At 61.6% G+C, this 22367-nt stretch overlaps 2 protein-coding genes and 1 long non-coding RNA gene across 3 annotated transcripts; 2 read left to right on the top strand and 1 right to left on the bottom strand.

Annotated features, from left to right (window-relative positions):
• Positions 1-245: 245 nt before the first annotated feature.
• Positions 246-7402, top strand: LOC138735000 (selenide, water dikinase 2-like). Its single transcript, XM_069882853.1, has 8 exons — positions 246-499; positions 2230-2333; positions 3120-3227; positions 4217-4371; positions 5086-5176; positions 5830-5929; positions 6014-6226; positions 6833-7402. The coding sequence occupies exons 1-8, from the start codon at positions 271-273 to the stop codon at positions 7048-7050; spliced, it is 1218 nt and encodes a 405-aa protein (XP_069738954.1). The 5' UTR covers positions 246-270; the 3' UTR covers positions 7051-7402.
• Positions 7403-8637: 1235 nt separating this feature from the next.
• On the bottom strand, positions 8638-17500 carry GPKOW (G-patch domain and KOW motifs). Its single transcript, XM_069882852.1, has 11 exons — positions 17300-17500; positions 15133-15293; positions 14913-15013; positions 14009-14112; positions 13713-13899; positions 12339-12426; positions 11278-11362; positions 10352-10460; positions 9602-9671; positions 9433-9518; positions 8638-9341 (listed from the first exon to the last, which is right to left on the bottom strand). Exons 1-11 carry the CDS (start codon positions 17479-17481, stop codon positions 9210-9212), a joined length of 1305 nt encoding a protein of 434 aa, XP_069738953.1. The 5' UTR covers positions 17482-17500; the 3' UTR covers positions 8638-9209.
• Positions 17501-19944: 2444 nt separating this feature from the next.
• Positions 19945-21385, top strand: LOC138735001 (uncharacterized). The gene is made up of 3 exons (XR_011339662.1): positions 19945-19981; positions 21140-21214; positions 21335-21385. It is a non-coding gene; the product is annotated as an uncharacterized lncRNA (long non-coding RNA).
• The last annotated feature ends 982 nt before the right edge of the window (positions 21386-22367 follow it).

The following is a 22367-nucleotide window of genomic DNA, read 5'->3' as shown; positions in this document are numbered from 1 at the left end:
GAACCAATCAGCGCCCGCGTCTCTATTCCCTCCCTTCCCGTTGGTCACGCCCCCTATGCGTCATCACGTACTCAGCGCCCGCCCTTTCCCCTTGGCCCCGCCCCTTCTGCCCTAAGAGCCAATAGGTGCCCGCCTCCGTATTTCCCGCCCTTCCGTTCAACCAATCAGCGCTCTCCGTTCTCCCAGGCCCCGCCCCCTTTTCCTTAAGAACCAATCCGCGCCCGCCCCGCTGCCCTGCGGCGCCCTCTCTCCCTGCGGCCTCAGTCCAAGATGGCGGCGCTGCCCGGCTCTCCCGGCGCGGCTCCCGGCGGGTACCGGCCCTTCGACCCGGTGTCTCTGGGGCTGGACCCGGGCTGGCGCCTCACGGGCTACGGGGAGCTGCGGGGCTGAGGCTGCAAAGTGCCCCAGGAGCAGCTGCTGCGGCTGCTGGCGCCGCTCGGCACCGGCATCGCCTCAGGCGGCGGCGGGGAAGGAGAGAGCGGCGGGGGGGCGGCCCTGGGTGAGGGGGGAGAGGGGGGCCGGGTGGGGCAAAGGGGGGCAAGAAGGGGGGTTGGGGGGCAAGAAGTGGGGTGGGGGGCAAATGGGGGCTGGGCCAATAGGGCTTTAGGGGCGAAAGGTGGGGGTTGAGGGGGCCAAGATGTGGGGGTTGAGGGGGGCAAGATGTGGGGGTTGAGGGGGGCAAGATGTGGGGGTTGAGGGGGGCAAGATGTGGGGGTTGAGGGGAAAAGGGGTCGGGGGGGCAAAAAGTGGGGGTCGGGGGGCAAAAAGTGGGGGTCGAGGGGAAAAGGGGTTGAGGGGAGCAAAATGTGGGGGCTGGGGGGGCAAAATGTGGGGGCTGGGGGGAAAAGGGGTTGAGGGGAGCAAAACGTGGGGGTCGAGGGGAAAAGGGGTCGAGGGGAGCAAAACGTGGGGGTCGGGGGGAAAAGGGGTCGAGGGGAGTAAAACGTAGGGGTCGGGGGGAAGAGGAGTTGAGGGGAGCAAAATGTGGGGGTTGAGGGGAGCAAAATGTGGGGGTTGAGGGGAAAAGGGGTTGAGGGAGCAAAATGTGGGGGTCAGGGAGGAGCAAAATGTGGGGGTCAGGGAGGAGCAAAATGTGGGGGTTGGGGGAAAAGGGGTTGAGGGGAGCAAAATGTGGGGGCTGGGGGAGCAAAATGTGGGGGCTGGGGGAGCAAAATGTGGGGGTTGAGGGGGCAAAATGTGGGGGTCGAGGGAAAAAGGGGTTGAGGGGAGCCAAAATGTGGGGGTTGAGGGGGGGGCAAAATTGGGCTGGGGAGGCAAATGGAGGCTGAGCAAATAGAGCTTGGGGGGCGAGAAGTAGGATTGGGGGGATGAAAAGTGGGGGGGGGGGGGCAAATAGGGGCTCGGCACATAGGGCTTGGTGGGGGGAGAAGTGAGGGGGCAAGAATTGGGGTTTGGGGGCGCAAAAGTTGGGGTTTAGGGGGCAAAAATTGGGGTTTGGGGGGCAAATGGGGGCTGGGCACATAGGGCTTCGTGGGGAAGGGGGGGGTCAAAAAGTGGGGTTTGGGGGGTCAAAAAGTGGGGTTTGGGGGGTCAAAAAGTGGGGTTTGGGGGGGCAAATGGGGGCCGGGTGCATAGGGCTTGAGAGGAAAAAAGTGAACAAGGATGAAAAATAGGGTTGAGGGGTCAAAAAGTGGGTTGGGGGCCAAATGGGAGCTGGGCAAATAGGCCTCGGGGGGTGAAGGAGTGAGGGGGGGGTGAAAAGTGGGGTTTGGGGGGTGAAAAGTGGGGTTTGGGGGGCTGAGAATTGGGGTTGGGGGCAAAAAGTGGGATTTGGGGGGGTGAGAATTGGGTTGGGGGGCAAATGGGGGCTGGGCAAATAGGACTTGGGGGGGAAGAAGTGAGGGGGGAGCGAAAAGTGGGGTTTGGGGGGCAAAAAGTGAGGTTGGGGGCAAAATGGGGCTGGGGGGCAAATGGGGCTTGGGGGGAGAAGTGGGGGGGGGCAAAAGGTGGGGGTCGGGGGAAGAAATGGGGGTTCCTGGGGGAAGAAATGGGGGGGAAGCAGGAGGGGGAGGTGAGATAAGGGGGGGGGGGCAAAGGGCAGTGGGAAGGGGGTGGGGCACAGGGTATAGAGGGGGGCAAAGAGCACTGGGAGGGGGGAAGGGGGGGCAAAGGGCACCAGGATTGGAAGGGAAAGGGGTTCAAAGGGTGTTGGGATGGGGGGGGAATTGGGGGGGTGTAGGCGCTGAATTTGGGGTCCCCCGGGTGCAGGGATCGGGCTGGACGCGTGCGTGGTGCCGCTGCGGCACGGGGGCCTCTCGCTGGTGCAAACCACCGACTTCTTCTACCCGCTGGTGGAGGATCCCTACATGATGGTAGCCCCCCCAAAATCCCCCTCCTGCACCCCGACAACGCGTCTCCGCACCCTGTGACCCCTCCAAAATCCACCTTTGCGCCCCAAAATCCATCTGTGAAACCTCTGGTGGAAGAGGTTGTACGCGGTAGCGCCCCAGAACTTGTGTCCTGCAACCCAAAATCCATCTTTGTATCCCCAAAAAGTATCTTGGTGCCCCCAAACCAGCCCCTTTGCGCCCCAGATTTCCTCAGGGGGCACCCAATTTTTTTTCTAGGCACCCCAAATCCCCTCCTTGGCCCCCAAATTCTCTCCTTGCCACCCCAAAACCCACTTGGGATCCCCCCAAATCCCCTTTTATCCCCCAAAGGATCCCCAAACCCCACTCTCAACTCTTCTAGACACCCCAAAAATACCTCTTGAGAACACCAAATCCCATTTGGGATCACCCCAAGCTCTCTTGGGGACCCCAAATCCTCTTGGGGATCCCCCAGATGTCACCTCAGACACCCCAAATCCCCTCCTGGGCCCCTAAATGCTCTTGTGGGCACCCCAAAACCCACTTGCGATCCCCCAGCTTCCCCTGGGGACCCCAAATCCCAACCTAAGCCCCCTCAAATCCCTTCCTAGGCCCCAAAATCCTCTCACGGGCACCCCAAAACCCACTTTGGATCCCCTCAAGCTCTCCTAGGGACCCTAAATTCCCTCCCGCACCCTCTGAATCTCCCTTTTTTCCTGCTAAATCTCCCCCTGGGCCCCCAAACTCCCCTCTGGACCCCAAAATCCATGTTTTTCCGCTCCTTTCCAGGGCCGCATCGCCTGCGCCAACGTGCTGAGCGACCTCTACGCGATGGGAATCACCGAGTGCGACAACGTCCTCATGCTGCTCAGCGTCAGCCAGAAGATGAGTGACGAGGTGGGGGGGCAAACTGGGAACACTGGGATGGAATGGGGGGGGCAGGATGGGACCCTGCACTGGGAACACTGGGATTTGGGGGGTCAGGATGGGACCCCAAACTGGGAATACTGGGATTGGGGGGTCAGGATGGGACCCTGTACTGGGAACACTGGGTTGGGGACCCTATGGGGATCAAGATAGGACCTTGTACTGGGAATACTGGGATTTGGGGGGGTCAGGGTGGGATCCTGCACTGGGAATACTGGGTCGGGGACCCTGTAGGGATCAGGATAGGACTTTCTACTGGGAATACTGGGATTGGGGGGGGCAGGGTGGGACTCTGCACTGGGAATACTGGGGTGGGGGGGGTCAGGATGGGACCCGGCACTGGGAATACTGGGTTGAGGACCCTATGGGGATCAGGATAGGGCGTTGTACTGGGAATACTGGGATTGTGGGGTCAGGGTGGGACCCTGCACTGGGAATACTGGGATGGGGACCCTATGGGGATCAGGATAGGACTTTGTACTGGGAATACTGGGACTGGGGGGCGTCAGGATGGGACCCTGCACTGGGAATACTGGAATGAGGGGGTCAAGGTGAGACCCTGCACTGGGAACACTGGGATTTGGGGGGGTCAGGATGGGACCCTGCGCTGGGAGTACTGGAATGAGAGGGTACCCTGCACTGGGAATACTGGGATTTGGGGGGTCAGGATGGGACCCTGCACTGGGAACACTGGGATTTGGGGGGGTCAGGATGGGACCCTGCACTGGGAACACTGGGATGGGGGGGGGTCAGTGTGGGATCTTGCACTGGGAACACTGGAATGAGGGGGTCAAGGTGAGATCCTGCACTGGGAATACTGGGATCGGAGGGATTAGGATGTGACCCGAAACTGGGAACACTGGGATGGGGGCCTTAAGGGAATTCGAATGGGACCCTATACTGGGATCAGGCTGTGCCCCCAGACTGGGAATACTGGTTTGTCCCCCCCCCCATTCCAGGAGCGGGACAAGGTGATGCCGCTGGTGGTCCGAGGCTTCCGGGACGCAGCCGAGGACGCGGGGACGTCGGTGACGGGGGGCCAGACGGTGCTGAACCCCTGGCTCATCGTGGGCGGCGTCGCCACCGTCGTCTGCCAGCCTAACGAGTTCATTATGTGAGAAAATGGGATTGGGGGCAGGGTGGGATCCCAAACTGGGAATACTGGGATTGGGGGCAGGGTGGGACTCCATACTGGGAATACTGGGATTTGAGGGGGCAGGATGGGACCATATACTGGGATTGGGGGGGGTGGGATGGGACCCCAAACTGGGAATACTGGGATTTGGGGGGGCAGGATGGGACCCCAAACTGGGAATACTGGGATTTGGGGGGGCAGGATGGGACCCCATACTGGGATTACTGGGATGGAGGATGCAGGATGGGATCCCAAACTGGGATTACTGGGATGGGGGGTTCAGGATGGGACCTCATACTGGGAATACTGGGATTTGGGGGGGGCAGGATGGGACCCCGTACTGGGAACACTGGGATGGAGGGTGCAGGATGGGACCCCAAACTGGGAATACTGGGATTTGAGGGGGCAGGATGGGACCCCAAACTGGGATTACTGGGATGGAGGGTGCAGGATGGGACCCCATACTGGGAACACTGGGATCTGGGGGGTCAGGATGGGAACTCGTACTGGGAACACTGGGATGAGGACCCAAGGAGGCCTCAGGATGAGACCCTGCACTGGGAACACTGGGATCTGGGGGGTCAGGACGAGACTCCATACTGGGAGCACTGGGATGGGCGGTCGGGCTGAGCTCCCTCGTTACTCGGGGGCGGTTAACGAGGTCCCTGGTGCTCATTATGGGCTGGATCGCAGGCCCGACAGCGCCGTGCCCGGGGACGTCCTGGTGCTGACCAAGCCCCTGGGGACACACGTGGCCGTCAGCGCCCACCACTGGTTGGACAACGTGAGTCTCCGGAGCCCCTCAAGGTGTCCTCAAGCCTCCTGAGATGCCACCACATGTCCCCAAGTGCCTCCAAGCCCCTCCTGATGTCCCCAGAGGGACAAAGCCACCGCCAAAAGGGGACATCGAGCTGCTGCGAGGGCCGTCGAGCTCCTCCAGATGTTGGAGCCACCACAGGGGTCCCCAAGAGCCACTATGGGGACCTTAACTCCACCCAGACACCCCTAAGGACACCTGGAGCCACCACAGAGGTCTCCAAGATGTCCTGAAGAACCACCATGGGGACCTTAACTCCCCCTAGATGCCCCTAAGGGGACTTGGAGCCACCACAGAGGTCTCCAAGAGGACCCCAAGATGTCCCCAAGAGTGCCACAACCCCCCCTAGGTGACTCCAGGGGGACAAGGAACCATCGCAGGGGCCCCCAACCTCCCTGAGATGTCTCCAAGAGGCCCTTGAGCCCTTCCAGACGTCCTCAAGGGGACCTGGAGCCACCCCCAAGCCCCCCTAGATGTCTCCAAGGGGGCCTCAAGTCCCCTCGGAGGTCCCTGAGCTGCCCCAGCTGTTCTCAAGAAGACCTGGAGGAGGACATGGAGGTCCCCAAGTGCCCCCCAAGCCCCTCTAGATGTTCCTCACCCCATTCCTGTTCTCCTGGCAGCCGGAACGCTGGAACAAGCTGAAGCTGGTGGTGACGCGGGAGGAGGTGGAGCTGGCCTACCAGGAAGCCATGTTCAACATGGCTACCCTCAACCGCACAGGTAGGCCCCGCGCCCTCGGGGACTCCCTGGGGGCCATTTTTTTCGGGGGGGTGGTGGACAAAGGGGTGACCTCCTGGCCACCAGCCGCAGGTTTGATGCGAGCGTTCGGAGCTCACGCGGCCACGGACGTGACGGGCTTTGGGATCCTGGGCCACGCTCGGACGCTGGCCGGCCAGCAGCGCCAGGAGGTGGCCTTCGTCATCCACAACCTGCCCGTCATCGCCAAGATGGCTGCCGTCAGCAAGGCCTGCGGCTCCCGCTTCGCGCTGCTCCAGGGCACCTCGCCCGAGACCTCCGGTATGAAGGGGACCCCAAAAGTTGGGTGGGAGAACCTCAGAGTTGGGTGGAGAACCTCAACATTAGGTGATGGCTTCCAAAACTCTTGATTTTGGGGTCCCCTCAACAACCCTTTTTGTTGGGGACCTCAAAATTGGGTGGAGAACGTTAACACTGGATGAAACAAACATCAAAATTGGAGGGTGGAGAACCTCAACGTTGGCTGCTGGCCCCCAAAACTCTTCATTTTGGGGTCTCCCCAACACCCCTTTTAGGTGGGGACCTCAAAATGGGGTAGAGAATGTCAATGTTGAGTGGAAAAAACATCAGAATTGGAGTGTAGAGGAGCAAAATGTTGGGTGGAGAACCTTGAAGTTGAGTGGAAAACCTCAATATTGGGTGACAGCCTCCAAAACTCTTCATTTTGGGGTCCCTTCAACGCCTGTTTTTGTTGGCGATCTCAAAATTGGGTGGAGAATGTCAACGTTGGGTGAAGGAAACATCAGAATTGGAGGCTGGAGGAGCAAAATGTTGGGTGGAGAACCTCAATGTTGGCTGCTGGCCCCCAAAACTCTTCATTTTGGGGGTGCCCCACTCGGGGAACGCCCCCTTTTTTTTGTTCCGCAGGGGGGCTCCTGATCTGCCTCCCGCGGGAGCAGGCGGCGCGCTTCTGCGCGGAGCTGAAGGCGCGAGGCGAGGGTCACCAGGCCTGGATCATCGGCATCGTGGAGAAAGGCCCTCGCGGCGCCCGCGTCATCGACAAGCCCCGCCTGATCGAGGTGCCCCCCCGCGGCGCCCCCCCCAGCCCCGGGGAGGCCCCCCAGCAGGACCCCCGCCCCTTCTAGGGGGGCCGCACCCCAAAATCTCCAGCGCTTCCCTCCATTTTGGAGGGATTCCATAGCATCAAACCCCCCCTCCCCAGCCCCCCAAAATCAAGTTTTTTGGGGGTCCCCCCCATCTTGGGGGGGGGCTGAAGGTTGGAGGGAGGGGTTGGCCCCCCAAAATCAGCTCCTGCACCCCAAAATCGTCCTCCCCCCCACCCCGAGGTGACGCTGCGCCCCCAAAGCCTGGCAGGGGCGCGGCCGAGGACCCCCCCCTCACTGCAAAGGGGGAGGGAGGGATGGGGGGTGCTTGGTTTTGGGGGGCACGGGGGCCCCCCAAGTATTTTTGGGTAATAAAGAAGATATTTGGGATCAAGCGGGGTCTGGTTGGAGCGATTTCTTACCCCCCCCCAATTCCAGGGGGTTTAATGGGGTACAACCCCCCCCCAACATGGGGCTTGGGGGACTCGGCCCCGTGAGGCCGCGGGGGCCTCAAAAAGGAGGAGTTTTTCTCTCAAAAAAGGAGGAGTTTTCAAGGAGTTTTCCCTCAAGAAAAAGGGAGGGGTTTTCCCTCAAGAAAAAGGGAGGGGTTTTCCCTCAAGAAAAAGGGAGGGGTTTTCCCTCAGAAAGGAGGAGGAGGTTTCCCTCAAAAAAATGGAGGAGTTTTCCCTCAAAAAAATGGAGGAGTTTTCCCTCAAAAAAATGGAGGAGTTTTCCCTCAGAAAGGAGGAGTTTTCAAGGAGTTTTCCCTCAAAAAAAAAAGGAGTTTTCCCTCAAAAAGGATTTTTCCCTCAAAAAACCTGTTGGTTTCACTTCAAAAGGTTTTATTACCTTCAGCGGGTTCTTTGCCTCAAAAATAAGGGGGTTAATCCTCAAAAAAGAGATTTTTTACCTCAAAAACTGCTTCGTTATTTCCAAAGGGGCTTGTGTGACCTCGAAATACGATTCTTTATTTCAAAAAACGGGTTTGTTTAACTTCAATGAGGTTTTTTACCTCTAAAAGAGGAAGGTTTTATCCTCAAAAAGAGGAGGGAGGGATCTTTTCTTCCAAGAAAAGGCTTTTTTCCTTTGAAAAAGGGGGGTTTGCCTCAAAAATGGGATTTTTTTACTTCAAAACGATTTTTTATTACCTGAAAATAGAGGTTTTGACTTCAAAAAGGGGTTTTTGCCTCAAAAAGGTGCTTTTTTTACTTAAAAATTGAATTCTTTACCTCAAAATGGTGGAGTTTACCTCAAAAAGGGGTTTTTGAACTCAATAAGTTCTTTTTAACCTCAGAAAAACTGGGGGTTGGTTAATAAAAGGGGGTTTTAGCTTAAAAGAAGATTTTCCCTCAAGAAAAAGGGAGTTCGCTCAGAAAAAAAGAGGTTTTATTCAAAAAGGGGGGTTTACATCAAAAAAATGGAATTTACCTCAAAAAAAGGACGATTTTACCTCACGGGAGAGATTTTTACCTCAGGAAAAAAATCTTTTACCTCAGGAAAGCGAATTTTTCATCTCACGGAGGGGATTTTACCCTAGAAAATGGGGTTTTACCTCACAAATAACAATATTTACCTCAGGAAAGAGAATTTTTCCCCTCAAGGACTTGATTTTAAGCGAAGAAAAGCGACTCCGACCTCCATGAGAATTTATTCGACCTCAAGGAAGGGATTTTTACTTCAGGAACGGGGCTTTTTCACTTCAAGGAGAGGATTTTGCCTCAAAAAAACGTGAATTTACCTAAAAAAAGGGAACTTGACCTCAAAAAGGTTGAGATCTCCCTCAGCAAGGCAGCCATCTTGGAACCTGGCAAGGCCATTTAGGCGGCCATCTTAGAGGCTGGCAAGTCCTATCAGGCAGCCATGTTGGAAGCTGGTGAATCCTCTCAAGCAGCCATCTTGGAACCTGGCAACCAGCTTCAAGTAGCCATGTTAGAACCTACCAAGGCCTCTCGGGCAGCCATGTTGGAACCTGGCAAGTAGCTTCAGGCAGCCACATCGGAAACTGGTGAGTCCTTTCAGGCAGCCATCTTGGAAGCTGGCAGGTCCATTTCGGCGGCCATTTTGGAGCCTGGCAAATCCTCTCAGGCAGCCATGTTGGAACCTGGCAACCAGCTTTTAAGTAGCCAAGTTGGAAACTCAAAACTTGCTTCAGGCAGCCACGTGGGAACCCGGCAAGCAGTTTTGGGGGGCTCAGAGGAGCCTCAATCGTCCTCGTGCCGCCCCACGTAGTGGCAGACGGCGTCGTAGTCGAACTCCAGCACCCGCCGCGCCTCCCGCTCCAGCTGCACCAGCACACGGCTCCGCGCCGCCTCCCGCTCCACGATCTTCCCCACCTGGAGGGAGGTAACAGCATCGCGGTTTGGGGAGGGTTCGGAGCGAAGAGAAACCCCCCCCCCTTTTGCTCCCCCCCCCCGGGCCGCTCACCTTCCCCGCGTGCTGCCCCAGAACCACCATCACACACTCGTCGTCACCTCGCGGGATCACGGTTTCCAGCATCGATTCCTGCAGCCCTGGGGGGTTCAAAGAAAATTGGGGGGGGCTGTCAGGGACCCCCTCAGGTCCCCCCGAAACTCAGGGACTAGACGGGCCTCACCTTCCACCAGGTGCCCCTCGTCCGTCCGGCAGACGCAGGTGTCGGGCGACAGCATGTCCTCAACCACCATCTGGGGGAGAAATTTGGGGTTTGGGGTGCAAGAACCCCCCCCCAGGGACACCAGAGAGGGGTTGGAGAGTATCTAGGAGGGGTTTGGGGGGGCAGGAACACCCCCCAAAGGCATCTGGGAGAGGTTTGGGGTCACACAGACACCCCCAGAAGCATCTGGGATTGGTTTGGGGCACCTGGGAGGGGTTTTGGGGCACAGGGGACACCCCCAGGGACACCAGGGTGGGGTTTGGGGGCATCTGGGAAGGGTTTTGGAGCATCAGGGAAAGGTTTGGGGGTGCAGGAACACCCCAGAAACATATGGGATGAGTTTGGGGACATCTGGGAAGGGTTTGGGGGTGCAGGAACACCCCAGAAACATATGGGATGTGTTTGGGGACATCTGGGAGGGTTTGGGGGGCATCTAGGATGGGTTTGGGGGGCACAGGGAGGCCCCCAGGAAGATCTGGGAAGGGTTGGAGGCACAGAGACCCCCCCCAAATCCTCCCCCGGGCCAGTTTTGGGGTGCAGCCCCCCCCATTAGCTCCTCAAAGCCCCTCCCAACCCCAGTTTTAGGGCCTTCCCTGGATTTTAGACCCCCCCCCTTCTGGTTTTAGACCCCCTCCCTCTGGTTTTAGGGCCCCCCCTCTGGTTTTAGGGGATTTTGGGGGAGCCCCCGTGGGTTTTGGGGTCCCCCCCCACCTTGCAGTTGTAGAAGCGGCCCTGGCAGAAGCCCCTGTGGACGCAGCGAACACGCAGGTCGCGCCGCAGCCAGGAAAGGGGGGGGGCCCCTCGCGGCTGCTTGGGGGGCCTAGAAATAAAGGGGGGGGGGGAGGCACAAAGGTCAGGAGGGGACCCCAAAACTCTAAAAGGGGGTCCCAGCCCCCCCCCCCCAACCTCCCTAGAGCTCCCCAAGCCCCTATGGACCCTCCCCAAACCCCTATAGAAATCACAGACCCCCCCCAAAGGCCCCCCCCAAACCTCTATAAGGGTCGAAGCCCCCTCTCCAAGCCCTCTCCAAGTTCCTATAGGAGTTAAACCCCCCCCAAACTCCTATAGGGATCAAAATACACCCTCCCAAATCCCTATAGGGGTCAAAGCCTCCCCCCTCCTCAAGTCCCTATAGGGGTCACAGCCCCCCAAAACCCCCACAGACCCCCCCCAAAGCCTCCATCCCAGCCCTATAGAGGACAAAGACCCCATAATTCCTATAGGAGACAACCCCCCCCCAACCCCCTATAGGAGTGAAAAACCCTCTCCAAGTCCCTATAGAGATCACAGCCACCCCCCAAAACCACTATGGACCCCCAAATCATCCCTCCCCAGCTCCTCCAATCCCTATAGGAGTAAAAGCCCCTTCCTATAGGGATCAACGCTCCCCCCTTCGAGCCCCTATAGGGATCAAAACCCCTATAGAGATCAAAATTTCCCCTCCAAGTCCCTATAGAAGTCACAGCCCCCCCCCCAAACCCCTAGGGACCCCCCAAATCATCGCTCCCCCCCCTCCAATCCATATAGGGATCAAAGTGTCCCCCCTGAGCCCCTATAGTGGTCACAGCCCCACCCCCAGACCCTATAGGGGGTCACAGCCCCCCCCCCAGACCCCTATAGGGGCCGTGCCCCCCCACCTCTCTGTTTCGGGGGGCTCCTTCCTCTTGCCCCCCCTCAGCTTGGGGGGCTCCGGGGGCGGCTCAGGGACGCGGCTGCAGGGGCCTGTGGGGAAAGGGGGAACTGGGAGAACTGGGAGGGACTGGGGGGAAAGGGGGAACTGGGAGAACTGGGGGGAAAAGGGGGAACTGGGAGAACTGGGAGGGACTGGGGGGAAAGGGGGAACTGGGGGGAACTGGGGGGAAAAGGGGGAACTGGGGGGAAAAGGGGGAACTGGGAGAACTGGGAGGGACTGGGGGAAAGGGGACTGGGAGAACTGGGAGGGACTGGGAGGAACTGGGGAGGACTGGGAGGAACTGGGAAGGGGCTGGGGGGGTGAACTGGGAAGATACTGGTGGAGAACTGGCACTGGGGGTTACTGGGAGGAACTGGGAGGGTTACTGGAAACTAGTTAGACGTTACTGGATGTTCCCAGCTAGCACTGGGGGTTACTGGGAAGAACCAGGGAGGGTTACTGGGAGGAACTAGGAAGAAGTCAGGGGGAACTGGGAGTAACTGGGGGGGGAACTGGGAGTAACTGGGGGGGGAACTGGGAGTAACTGGGGGGGGAACTGGGAGTAACTGGGATGAGTGAGGGGTACTGGGGACTACTTAGATGTTACTGGACATTCCCAGTTAGCACTGGGGGTTACTGGGAGAAACCAGGGAGGGTTACTGGGAGGAACTGGGAGTTACTGGGCTGAGTGGGGGGTGTTCTGGGGACTAGTTAGATGTTACTGGAAGTTCCTAGTTGGTTACTGGGAGGACCTGAGGAGGCACTGGGAAGGCTGGACGGTTACTGGGGGCGATACTGGGAGAAAGCAGGAGTAACTGGGAGTTACTGGGCTGAGCTGGGGGTGGAACTGGGGACTAGTTAGATGCTGCTGGAACTTCCCAGTTGGCATCGGGGGTTACTGGGAGAGTTACTGGGGACTAGTTAGACGTTACTGGAAGCTCCCAGTTGGCGCTTCAGGTTACTGGGAAGAACTTGGGGGGGGGAACTGGGAGTTACTGGGAGTTACTGGGAGGTACTGGGACTCACGCAGCGCGTGCAGCGAGACGGTGACCGGCTGGGCCCCCAGCGCCAGGCGAACCACGACCCTCGCGGTCTCGGGGAGCAGAGCCAGGATCTGTCCCCCCCCCCCAACATGGGGGTCAAACCCACAGGGCACCCCCAGACCCATAGTGGGACCCCCAGGGAACCCCCAGACCCATAGTGGGACCGCCAGACCCATAGCGGGACCCCCAGGGCACCCCCAGACCCACAGCGGGACCCCCAGACCCACAGTGGGACCCCCTACAGCCCCCCCAGACCCATAGTGGGACCCCCAGGGCACCCCCAGACCCACAGCGGGACCCTCCAGGGCACCCCCAGACCCACAGCGGGACCCCCCCAGGGCACCCCCAGACCCATAGTGGGACCCCCCAGACCCACAGCAGGACCCCCAGGGCACCCCCAGACCCACAGCGGGACCCCCCAGACCCATAGCGGGACCCCCAGGGCACCCCCAGACCCACAGCGGGACCCACAGGGCACCCCCAGACCCATAGCAAGACCCCCAGGGCACCCCCAGACCCATAGTGGGACCCCCAGACCCACAGCTGCCCCCCTAAGCCCCCCCCAGGCCTGGTAACTGCCCCCCAAACCCCATAACTGCCCCCCAAATCACCCCCCAAGCCCCATAACTGCCCCCCAAACCCCTCTCAAGCCCCGTAACTGCACCCCAAAGCCCTCCAAGCCCCATATATGCCCCCCAAATCACCCCCCAAGCCCCGTAACTGACCCCCAAACCCCCCCAAGCCCTGTAACTGCCCCCCAACCCCCCCCAAGCACCATAACTGCCCCCAACCCCCCCAAACCCCATAACTGCCCCCCAAACACTCCTCCAAGCCCCATAACTGCCCCTCAAGCCCCATAACTGCCCCCCAAGCCCCATAACTGCCCCCCAAATCACCCCCCAAGCCCCGTAACTGACCCCCAACCCCCCCCAAGCCCCGTAACTGCCCCCCAAACACCCCTCTCAAGCCCCGTAACTGCCCCCCAACCCCCATAACTGCCCCCCAAACACCCCTCTCAAGCCCCGTAACTGCCCCCAACCCCCATAACTGCCCCCCAAACCCCCCTCAAGCCCCATAACTGCCCCCCAAACACCCCTCCAAGCCCCCTAACTGTCCCCCAAACACCCCTCTCAAGCCCCGTAACTGCCCCCCAACCCCCGAAGCCCCATAACTGCTCCCAAACCTCTCTCAAGCGCCGTAATTGCCCCCCAAATTACCCCCCAATCCCCGTAACTGACCCCCAAACCCCCTCCAAGCCCCATAACTGCCCCTCAAATCACCCCCAAGTCCCATAACTGCCCCCCAATCCCCCCCCCCAAGCCCCCAGCCCCCCAAGCTGGGGGCTCGGCCCCCTCACCTGGCCCTCCATGCCGCGGTGGGGGCCGCTCTCGATGCAGACGGTGGCCCCCACCTCCAGCCCCCCAGTCCCGGTGTCCCCCGCTTCGTCCCCCGTCCCCCGCTTTCGGGGGGGGCCGGGGGGGGCCGGATCCGCCCCCAGCCCCAAGCCTCGCGGGCGCAAACGATGCTCCAGCGGCTTCACCACTCTGGAATAAAACCCCAAAAACGCCGTTCGTGACCCCCCCCCCGAGCGGTTTAGAGGGGGGTGGGGGGGTCTGTGCGCCCCCCCGACTCTGGTTTTGGGGTGCCCCTCACTGTTTGAAGGTGCGGCCGATGCCCTCGCCCTGGCTCCAGCCCATCCCGCGCAGCATGGCCAGCCCGAAGGCCGCCACCGGCACCGCCGCGTAGTCCTCGGGGCCCTGGGGGGGGCACAGGGTTAGGGGGCAGCTATGGGGCTGGGGGGGTAGTTATGGGGCTGGGGGGGCAGTTGGGGGGCGGTTATGGGGCTGGGGGGGCACTCGGGGGGCGGTTATGGGGCTGGGGGGGCACTCGGGGGGCTCGGGGGGTACTTAGGTGGCAGTTATAGGGCTGGGGGGGGCACTTGGGGGCCAGTTGGGGGGCTGGGGGGGCAGTTACAGGGCTGGGGGGGCACTTAGGGGGCAGTTATGGGGCTGGGGGGGGCTTAGGGGGCACAGGGATGACTCAGGGGTCACTTATGGGGCAGGAGGGGTCACTTATGGCGTCACTTATGAAACAGGAGGAGTCACTTATGGGGCACGGGGGTGACTCAGAGGTCACTTATGGGGCAGGGGGGGTCACTTATGGGGCACGGGGGTGACTCAGGGGTCACTTATGGGGCAGGGGGGGTCACTTATGGGGCACGGGGGTGACTCAGGGGTCACTTATGGGGCAGGGGGGGTCACTTATGGGGCACGGGGGTGACTTATGGCGTCACTTATGAAACAGGAGGAGTCACTTATGGGGCACGGGGGTGACTCAGGGGTCACTTATGGGGCAGGGGGGGTCACTTATGGGGCACGGGGGTGACTCAGGGGTCACTTATGGGGCAGAAGAGGTCACTTATGGGGCAGGAGATGACTCGGGGGTGACTCACGGATCACTTATGGGGCAGGGGGTGTCACTTACGGGGCGGGGGGGTCACTCAGGGGTCAGTTATGGGGCGGGGGGGTCACTTATGGGGCGGGGGGGGGTCACTCACCGGCTGGGGCTGCAGCTGCAGGTCGGGCTCCTGCAGGCGCAGGGGGATGGCCAGGGGGGGGCCGGCGTCCCCCTCCCCCTGCTGCTGGCCCTGACGCGCCTCTGGGGGGGAAAGGGGGGGTCAGGGGGGAGGCTCTGGGTCCCCCCTAAACCCCACCCCGACCCCCCCCAGACCCAGGACCCCCCCCTCAAAAACCACCCCCCAATCCCTAAGAACTCACCCTCCAGCAGCTCCTGCACGGCCTGCGCCTCCACCGAGCCCGGGGGGGCGTGGCCCGAGGCGGAGGGGGCGTGGCCTCCGGGAGGCTCTAGGACCCTGCGGCGCCGCGGAGGGGGCAGGGGGATGACGAGCTCCTGCGGAGGGGGCGGGGCCGGCCGCGCGCTGAGGGGGGCGGGGTTAAGCGTTAGGCCACGCCCCCAGCATGACCATATATGGTCATGCCCTGCAAGCCACACACCCCTCACACCCATATATGGAGGTCACCCACTAGCCACGCCCCCATAGAACCATATATGGAAGCGACTACAGTATAGGATCAACCCCCAGTACCCTCCTAGCGCTCCCAGTACCCTCCCAGCGCTCCCAGTACCCTCCCAGTATCACCCCATCACCCCCCATTATCTTCCCAGCACTCCCAGTGCCCTCCCAGTATCACCCCATCACCCCTCATTACTCTTTCAGTGCTCCCAGTATCCCTCCCAGTGCCCTCCCAGCGCTCCCAGTATCACCCCATCACCCCCCATTACTCTTTCAGTGCTCCCAGTACCCTCCCAGTGCTCCCAGTATCACCCCATCACCCCCCAGTACCCTTCCAGCGCTCCCAGTACCCTCCCAGCACTCCCAGTATCACCCCATCACACCCCATTATCCTCCCAGCGCTCCCAGTACCCTCCTAGCGCTCCCAGTACCCTCCCAGTATCACCCCATCACCCCCCATTATCCTCCCAGTACTCCCAGTATCCTTCCCAGCGCTCCCAGTATCACCCCATCAACCCTGAGTACCCTCCCAGCGCTCCCAGTATCACCCCATCACCCCCCAGTACCCTTCCAGCACTCCCAGTACCCTCCCAGCACTCCCAGTATCACCCCATCACCCCCCATTTCTCTTCCAGCGCTCCCAGTACCCTCCCAGTGCTCCCAGTATCACCCCATCACCCCCCAGTACCCTTCCAGCGCTCCCAGTACCCTCCCAGTATCACCCCATCACCCCCCATTATCCTCCCAGTACTCCCAGTATCACCCCATCACCCCCCATTATCCTCCCAGCGCTCCCAGTACACTCCCAGCACTCCCAGTATCACCGCATCACCCCCATTATCTTTCCAGCACACCCAGTATCACCCCATCAGCCCCCAGTACCCTCCCAGGGCTCCCAGTATCTCCCCATTATCCTCTCAGCGCTCCCAGTATCCCTCCTAGCACTCCCAGTACTCTCCCAGCGCTCCCAGTATCCCCCCATTATCCTCCCAGTACCCTCCCAGTGCTCCCAGTATCACCCCATCACCCTCCATTATCCTCCTAGCGCTCCCAGTACCCTCCCAGCGCTCCTAGTAACCCCCCAGCGCTCCCAGTATCCCTCCCAGCGCTCCCAGTATCCCTCCCAGCGCTCCCAGTATCCCTCCCAGCGCTCCCAGTATCCCTCCCAGCGCTCCCAGTATCCCTCCCAGCGCTCCCAGTATCCCTCCCAGCGCTCCCAGTATCCCTCCCAGCGCTCCCAGCAACCCCCCAGCGCTCCCAGTACCCTCCCAGCGCTCCCAGTAACCCCCCGCCGCTCCCAGTACCCCCCCAGCGCTCCCAGTACCCCCCCCAGCGCTCCCAGTATCCCTCCCAGCGCTCCTAGCAACCCCCCAGCGCTCCCAGTAACCCCCCAGCGCTCCCAGTACCCTCCCAGCGCTCCCAGTAACCCCCCAGCGCTCCCAGTATCCCTCCCAGCGCTCCTAGCAACCCCCCAGCGCTCCCAGTAACCCCCCAGCGCTCCCAGTACCCTCCCAGCGCTCCCAGTAACCCCCCAGCGCTCCCAGCAACCCCCCAACGCTCCCAGCAACCCCCCAGCGCTCCCAGGAACCCCCCAGCGCTCCCAGCAACCCCCCAGCGCTCCCAGTACCCTCCCAGCGCTCCCAGTAACCCCCCAGCGCTCCCAGTAACCCCCCAGCGCTCCCAGCAACCCCCCAACGCTCCCAGCAACCCCCCAGCGCTCCCAGGAACCCCCCAGCGCTCCCAGCAACCCCCCAACGCTCCCAGCAACCCCCCAGCGCTCCCAGGAACCCCCCAGCGCTCCCAGCAACCCCCCAGCGCTCCCAGCAACCCCCCAGCGCTCCTAGCAACCCCCCAACGCTCCCAGCAACCCCCCAACGCTCCCAGTAACCCCCCAGCGCCGCCGCCGTCACCTCAGCAGCTCTCTCCCTTCCACCGCCGTGAGGAAATCGGTGTCTCCGCCGTCCTGGGCCGCGGCCCCCGCCCCCAGCACCTTCCTCCGCTTGGCTTTGCGGCTGAAGCCGAAGGAAATCGGCGCGGGCCCCGCCGCCATACCGATCTCGATCCCGGCGCCGGCCCCGGCGCCCGCCGCCATCTTGGCCCCCGCCGCCTCCGCGATGAGGGAACCGGAAGAGGAAGTGGATACGGACGGTGCCCTTCCGGCTGGACTACAAATCCCGTGAGGCTTCGCGCCGCGCGCCCGCTGATTGGTGGAGGCGCGCGCCCGCCGGCCCCGCCCCTTCCGCCCGCTTCCCGCGCGTTGCCGTGGAGACGCCGGTACCCGAGGGGAGGGGGGGAGGGGCCTGGGAGCTCTGAGGGGGGGTGGGGGGGGAACTGGGATGGACTGGGAGGGGGACTGGGAGCAACTGGGATGGACTGGGAGGGGGACTGGGAGCACTGAGATGGACTGGGAAGGGGACTGGGAACACTGGGATGGACTGAGAGCACTGGGATGGACTGGGAGAGGGACTGGGAGCACTGGGATGGACTGGGAGGGGGACTGGGAGCACTGGGATGGACTGGGAGAGGGACTGGGAGCACTGGGATGGACTGGGAGGGGGACTGGGAGCACTGGGATGGACTGGGAAGGGGACTGGGAACACTGGGATGGACTGAGAGCACTGGGATGGACTGGGAGAGGGACTGGGAGCACTGGGATGGACTGGGAGGGGGACTGGGAGCACTGGGATGAACTGGGAGCATTGGGGAGCAACTGGGAGGGAGACTGGGAGCAACTGGGATGGACTGAGAGCACTGGGATGGACTGGGAGGGGGACTGGGATGGACTGGGAGCACTGGGATGGACTGGGAGCATTGGGGAGCAACTGGGATGGACTGGGAGGGGGACTGGGATGGACTGGGAGGGGGACTGGGAGCATTAGGGAGCATTGGGAAGGGACTGGGAGCAACTGGGAGGGGGACTGGGAGCATTGGAGAGCATTGGGAGGGGACTGAGAGCAACTGGGATGGACTGGGTGGGGGACTGGGAGCAACTGGGATGGACTGGGAAGGGGATTCGAGGTGCTGGGAGCAACTGGGATGGACTGGGGAGGGCGACTGGGAGCACTGGGGAGGCACTGGGAGGCGGACTGGGGGCACTGGGATAAACTGGGAGGAACTGGGAGGGTACTAGGAGCACTGGGGGGTTACTGGGAAGCGGTTGGGGAGCACTGGGAGCACTGGGGGGGGTTACTGGGAGCACTGGGACTGTTCTTCCCCCCCCATAGCCCCCCCGATGCCGCCCCCCCCAGGCGCCCCCAGTCCCCAGCGGTGAGTGGGGGGCCCCTAATTAGGGGGGGGTCCCTAATTAAGGGGGGGTCCCTAATTATGGGGGGGTCTGTAATTGAGGAGATTTTTAATTATAGGAAGTTCCTAATAATGGGGAGGGTCCCTAATTATTGGGGGGTCGCTAATTTGGGGGGGCTCCTTGATTATTGGGGGGTCCTTAATTATGGGGGGCTTCTTAATTATGGGGATCATCTCTAATTGGGGGATTTCTAATTGCAGGGGGATCGCTAATTGCAGAGGGTCCCTAATTATGGGGGGGTCGCTAATTATGGGAAGCCACTAATAATGGGGGGATCCCTAATTATAGGGGGAAGCCCTTAATTATGAGGGGCGTCCCTAATTATTGGAGGAATTGCTAATTATTGGGGGGGGGTCCTAATTTGGGGGGGGGTCCCTAATTATAGGGTGGGGTTGTAATTATAGAGGGAGTCTCTAATTGAGAAGATTTCTAATTATAGGGGATCCCTAATTATGGGTTGAGGTCCCTGATTATGCAGAGTCCCCAGTTTGTGGGAGGGACCCCTAATTAGACAGATCCCTAATTATGGGGGCCCCTAATAATGGTGGGGGGTCTCTAATCATGAGTGAATCTCTAATTATGAGAGGTTCCTAACTGGAAGCGTCGTTAATTTGGAAGGGGTCTCTAATTGCGGGGGGGGGTCGCTAATTTAGGGGGTTCCCCAATTACTGGACAGGTCCCTAATTATGGGGGGCCCTAATAATGGGAAAGGTCCCTAATTATTGGGGGGTCGCTAATTTGGAGGGTCCTTAATTATGGGGGTCATCTCTAATTGGGGGATCTCTAATTGTGGGGGCGCCTCTAATTGCAGAGGATCTCTAATTATGGGGGGGTCGCTAATTTGGGGGGGGATCCTTGATTATTGGGGGGTCCCCTCATTACTGGAGAGATCCCTAATTCTGAACGGTCACTAATAATGGGGGGGGGTCCCTAATTATAGGGAGAAGCCCCTAATTATGGTGGGTGCCCCTAATTATTGGAGGGATCGCTAATTATTGGGGGGGTCCTAATTTGGGGGGGTCCCCATCACTTTGTGGAGGGATCCCTAAAATCTTAGAGGGGGGGATCCTCAATTGGAGGGGGCTGGTGTTTAATTGGGGGGGGGTCCCTAATTACGGGGGGTCCCCTAATTAGGGGGGTGTGTCCCCCCCCCCGCAGTGAGCGTGGTGGTGGCCGTGGGGGGGGCCCGTGTCCTGCGCTACTGCCGCCCCTCCCCGCCCCCCCCCCCCCGCGCCCCCAAACTGGGGGGACCCCGACCCCGACCTCGTCCTCCTGCTGCGCAGCCTGGGTGGGTGACTGGGAGGGACTGGGAGGGGCACTGGGAGGGGCACTGGGAGGGGGTTTGGGGGTACTGGGGGGCACTGGGTGGGGAACTGGGGGCACTGGGAGGGGACTGGGAAGGGACTGGGAAGGAGATTGGAGGCACTGGGAGGGACTGGGAAGGAGATTGGAGGCACTGGGAGGGACTGGGAAGGAGATTGGAGGCACTGGGAGGGGACTGGGAGGGGAACTGGGGGCACTGGGAGGGGCACTGGGAGGGGGCTTGGGGCACTGGGAGGGACTGGGAAGGGAACTGGGGACACTGGGAGGGCACTAGGAGGGACTGGGAGGGGGCTTGGGGGCACTGGGATGGACTGGGAGGGGAACTGGGGCACTGGGAAGGCACTGGGAGGGACTGGGAGGGGGCTTGGGGGGCACTAGGAGGGACTGGGAGGGGGTTTGGGGGCACTGGGAGGGGCACTGGGAGGAACTGGGAGGGGGATTGGAGGCACTGGGATGGACTGGGAGGGGAACTGGGGGCACTGGGAGGGACTGGGAGGGGGATTGGAGGCACTGGGATGGACTGGGAGGGGAACTGGGGGCACTGGGAAGGCACTGGGAGGGACTGGGAGGGACTGGGAGGGGGCTTGGGGGCACTGGGAGGGGAACAGAGGGCACTGGGAGGGGACTTGGGGGCACTGGGAGTGACTGGGAGGGAGATTGGAGGCACTGGGAGGGACTGGGAGGGGGATTGGAGGCACTGGGAGGGGAACTGGAGGCACTGGGAGGGACTGGGAGGGGAACTGGGAGGGGACTGGGGGCACTGGGAGGAGAACTGGGGGCACTGGGAGGAACTGGGAGGGGACTGGGGGCACTGGGAGGAGAACTGGGGGCACTGGGAAGGGGATTGGAGGGACTGGGAGGCACTGGGAGGGGGACCTGGGGGGTACTGGGAGGGACTGGGAGGCACTGGGAGGGGACCTGGGGGTACTGGGAGGGGAAACTGGGGGGCACTGGGAGGGGGATTGGAGGCACTGGGAGGGGGCTTGGGTTACTGGGAGGGACTGGGAGGGACTAGGAGGGGAACTGGGAGGCACTGGGAGGGACTGGGAAGGGGCTTGGGGGCCCTGGGAGGGTAACTGGAGGGTAACTGGAGGGTAACTGGGAGCACTGGTGCCCCCCCCAGGCCCCTGGGCCCCCCCCGCGCCCGTTGCCGCCACCAGCTTCGTGGGACCCGAACCTCGCGACCTCCTGCCAACTGGTGAGACTGGGAGCAACTGGGAGCAACTGGGAGGGACTCAGGGGGGACTGGGTGGACACTGGTTTATACTGGGAGGCACTGGGACCGCCCCCTCACCCTGTGTCCACCCCCCCCCCCCAGCCCACCCTGAGGGCAGCGATGGACTGGGCTGGGCCCAGGTACAAACTGGGAGCACTGGGAGGGGACTGGGAGGGGACTGGGATTACTGGGAGGGGACGAGGAGGGAACTGGGAACACTGGGAGGAAACTGGGGGGCTACTGGGAGGTAACTAGGGGTACTGGAGGATGCTGGGTGCAATAGGAGGGAACTGGGAGTACTGGGGCGTACTGGGGAGTTAACTGGGAGGACTATGGGAGTACTGGGATGTAACTGGGAGTACTGGGAGAGTACTGGGTGTGCTCTAGGGGGTAACTGGGAGCACTGGGAGGGCACTGGGCGGGTACTGGTGGGTAACTGGGAGCACTGGGGCGCAGGGGGGGGACCCGGTCGTGACCATCAACGGTGTCCGGGGGGGGGGGCGGCCGCCTGCGCCTCCTGCTGCGCCACGGTGAGACACCCCCCTCCCCCCCAAACACACCCAATGATACAGCCCAGACCCCCCCCCCCAACACCTAATGGTACAGCCCGGGGCTCCTGGTGTAATGGGACAGCCCAGACCCTCCCTCAATCACCCCCAAGGACAACCCCCCCCCCCCCCCCCAGTGCAATGGTACAGCCCATGACACCCCCCACCCCCCCCCGCCCCAATCCCCTTGGTACAGCCCACGGCTCCCCCTCAGAGCCCCCCAGGACCCCCTCAAACCCCCCAAAGACCCCCCCAAACCCCATGCCCCCCCCCAAACGCCCCCTAAGACCCCCCCAAACCGCATGGAACCCCTCAAATGCCACCTAAGACCCTCCCAAACCCCCATGGACCCCCCCAAATGCTCCCTAAGACCCCCCCAAACCCCATGGACCCCCCCAAACGCCCTCTAAGACCCCCCCAAACCCCTATGGCCCCCCCGAATGCCCCTAAGACCCCCCCAAACCCCCATGGACACCCCCAAATGCCCCCTAAGACCCCCCCCAAACCCCATGCCCCCCCTCAATGCCCCCTAAGACCCCCCAAACCCCCCCTAAAAGCCTCCTAACCCCCCCCCCAACCCCCTTTCC

Source organism: Phaenicophaeus curvirostris, unplaced genomic scaffold (genome assembly GCF_032191515.1).
Source record: "Phaenicophaeus curvirostris isolate KB17595 unplaced genomic scaffold, BPBGC_Pcur_1.0 scaffold_370, whole genome shotgun sequence".
Taxonomy (NCBI): Eukaryota; Metazoa; Chordata; class Aves; order Cuculiformes; family Cuculidae; genus Phaenicophaeus; species Phaenicophaeus curvirostris.
This window is presented reverse-complemented; position numbering and strand designations above follow the sequence as displayed.

What these genes read in the sequence shown, in the direction of transcription:
- GPKOW (XM_069882852.1), bottom strand. Translation starts at nt 17,481, where the DNA reads ATGGCGGCGGGCGCCGGGGCCGGCGCCGGGATCGAGATCGGTATGGCG. An exon ending in ACCGCGGCATGGAGGGCCAG is followed by an intron (nt 12,427 to 13,712) that starts GTGAGGGGGCCG and finishes GGGGGGGGACAG; the next exon opens with ATCCTGGCTCTGCTCCCCGA. An exon ending in GCCGCTTCTACAACTGCAAG is followed by an intron (nt 9,672 to 10,351) that starts GTGGGGGGGGAC and finishes TTTCTCCCCCAG; the next exon opens with ATGGTGGTTGAGGACATGCT.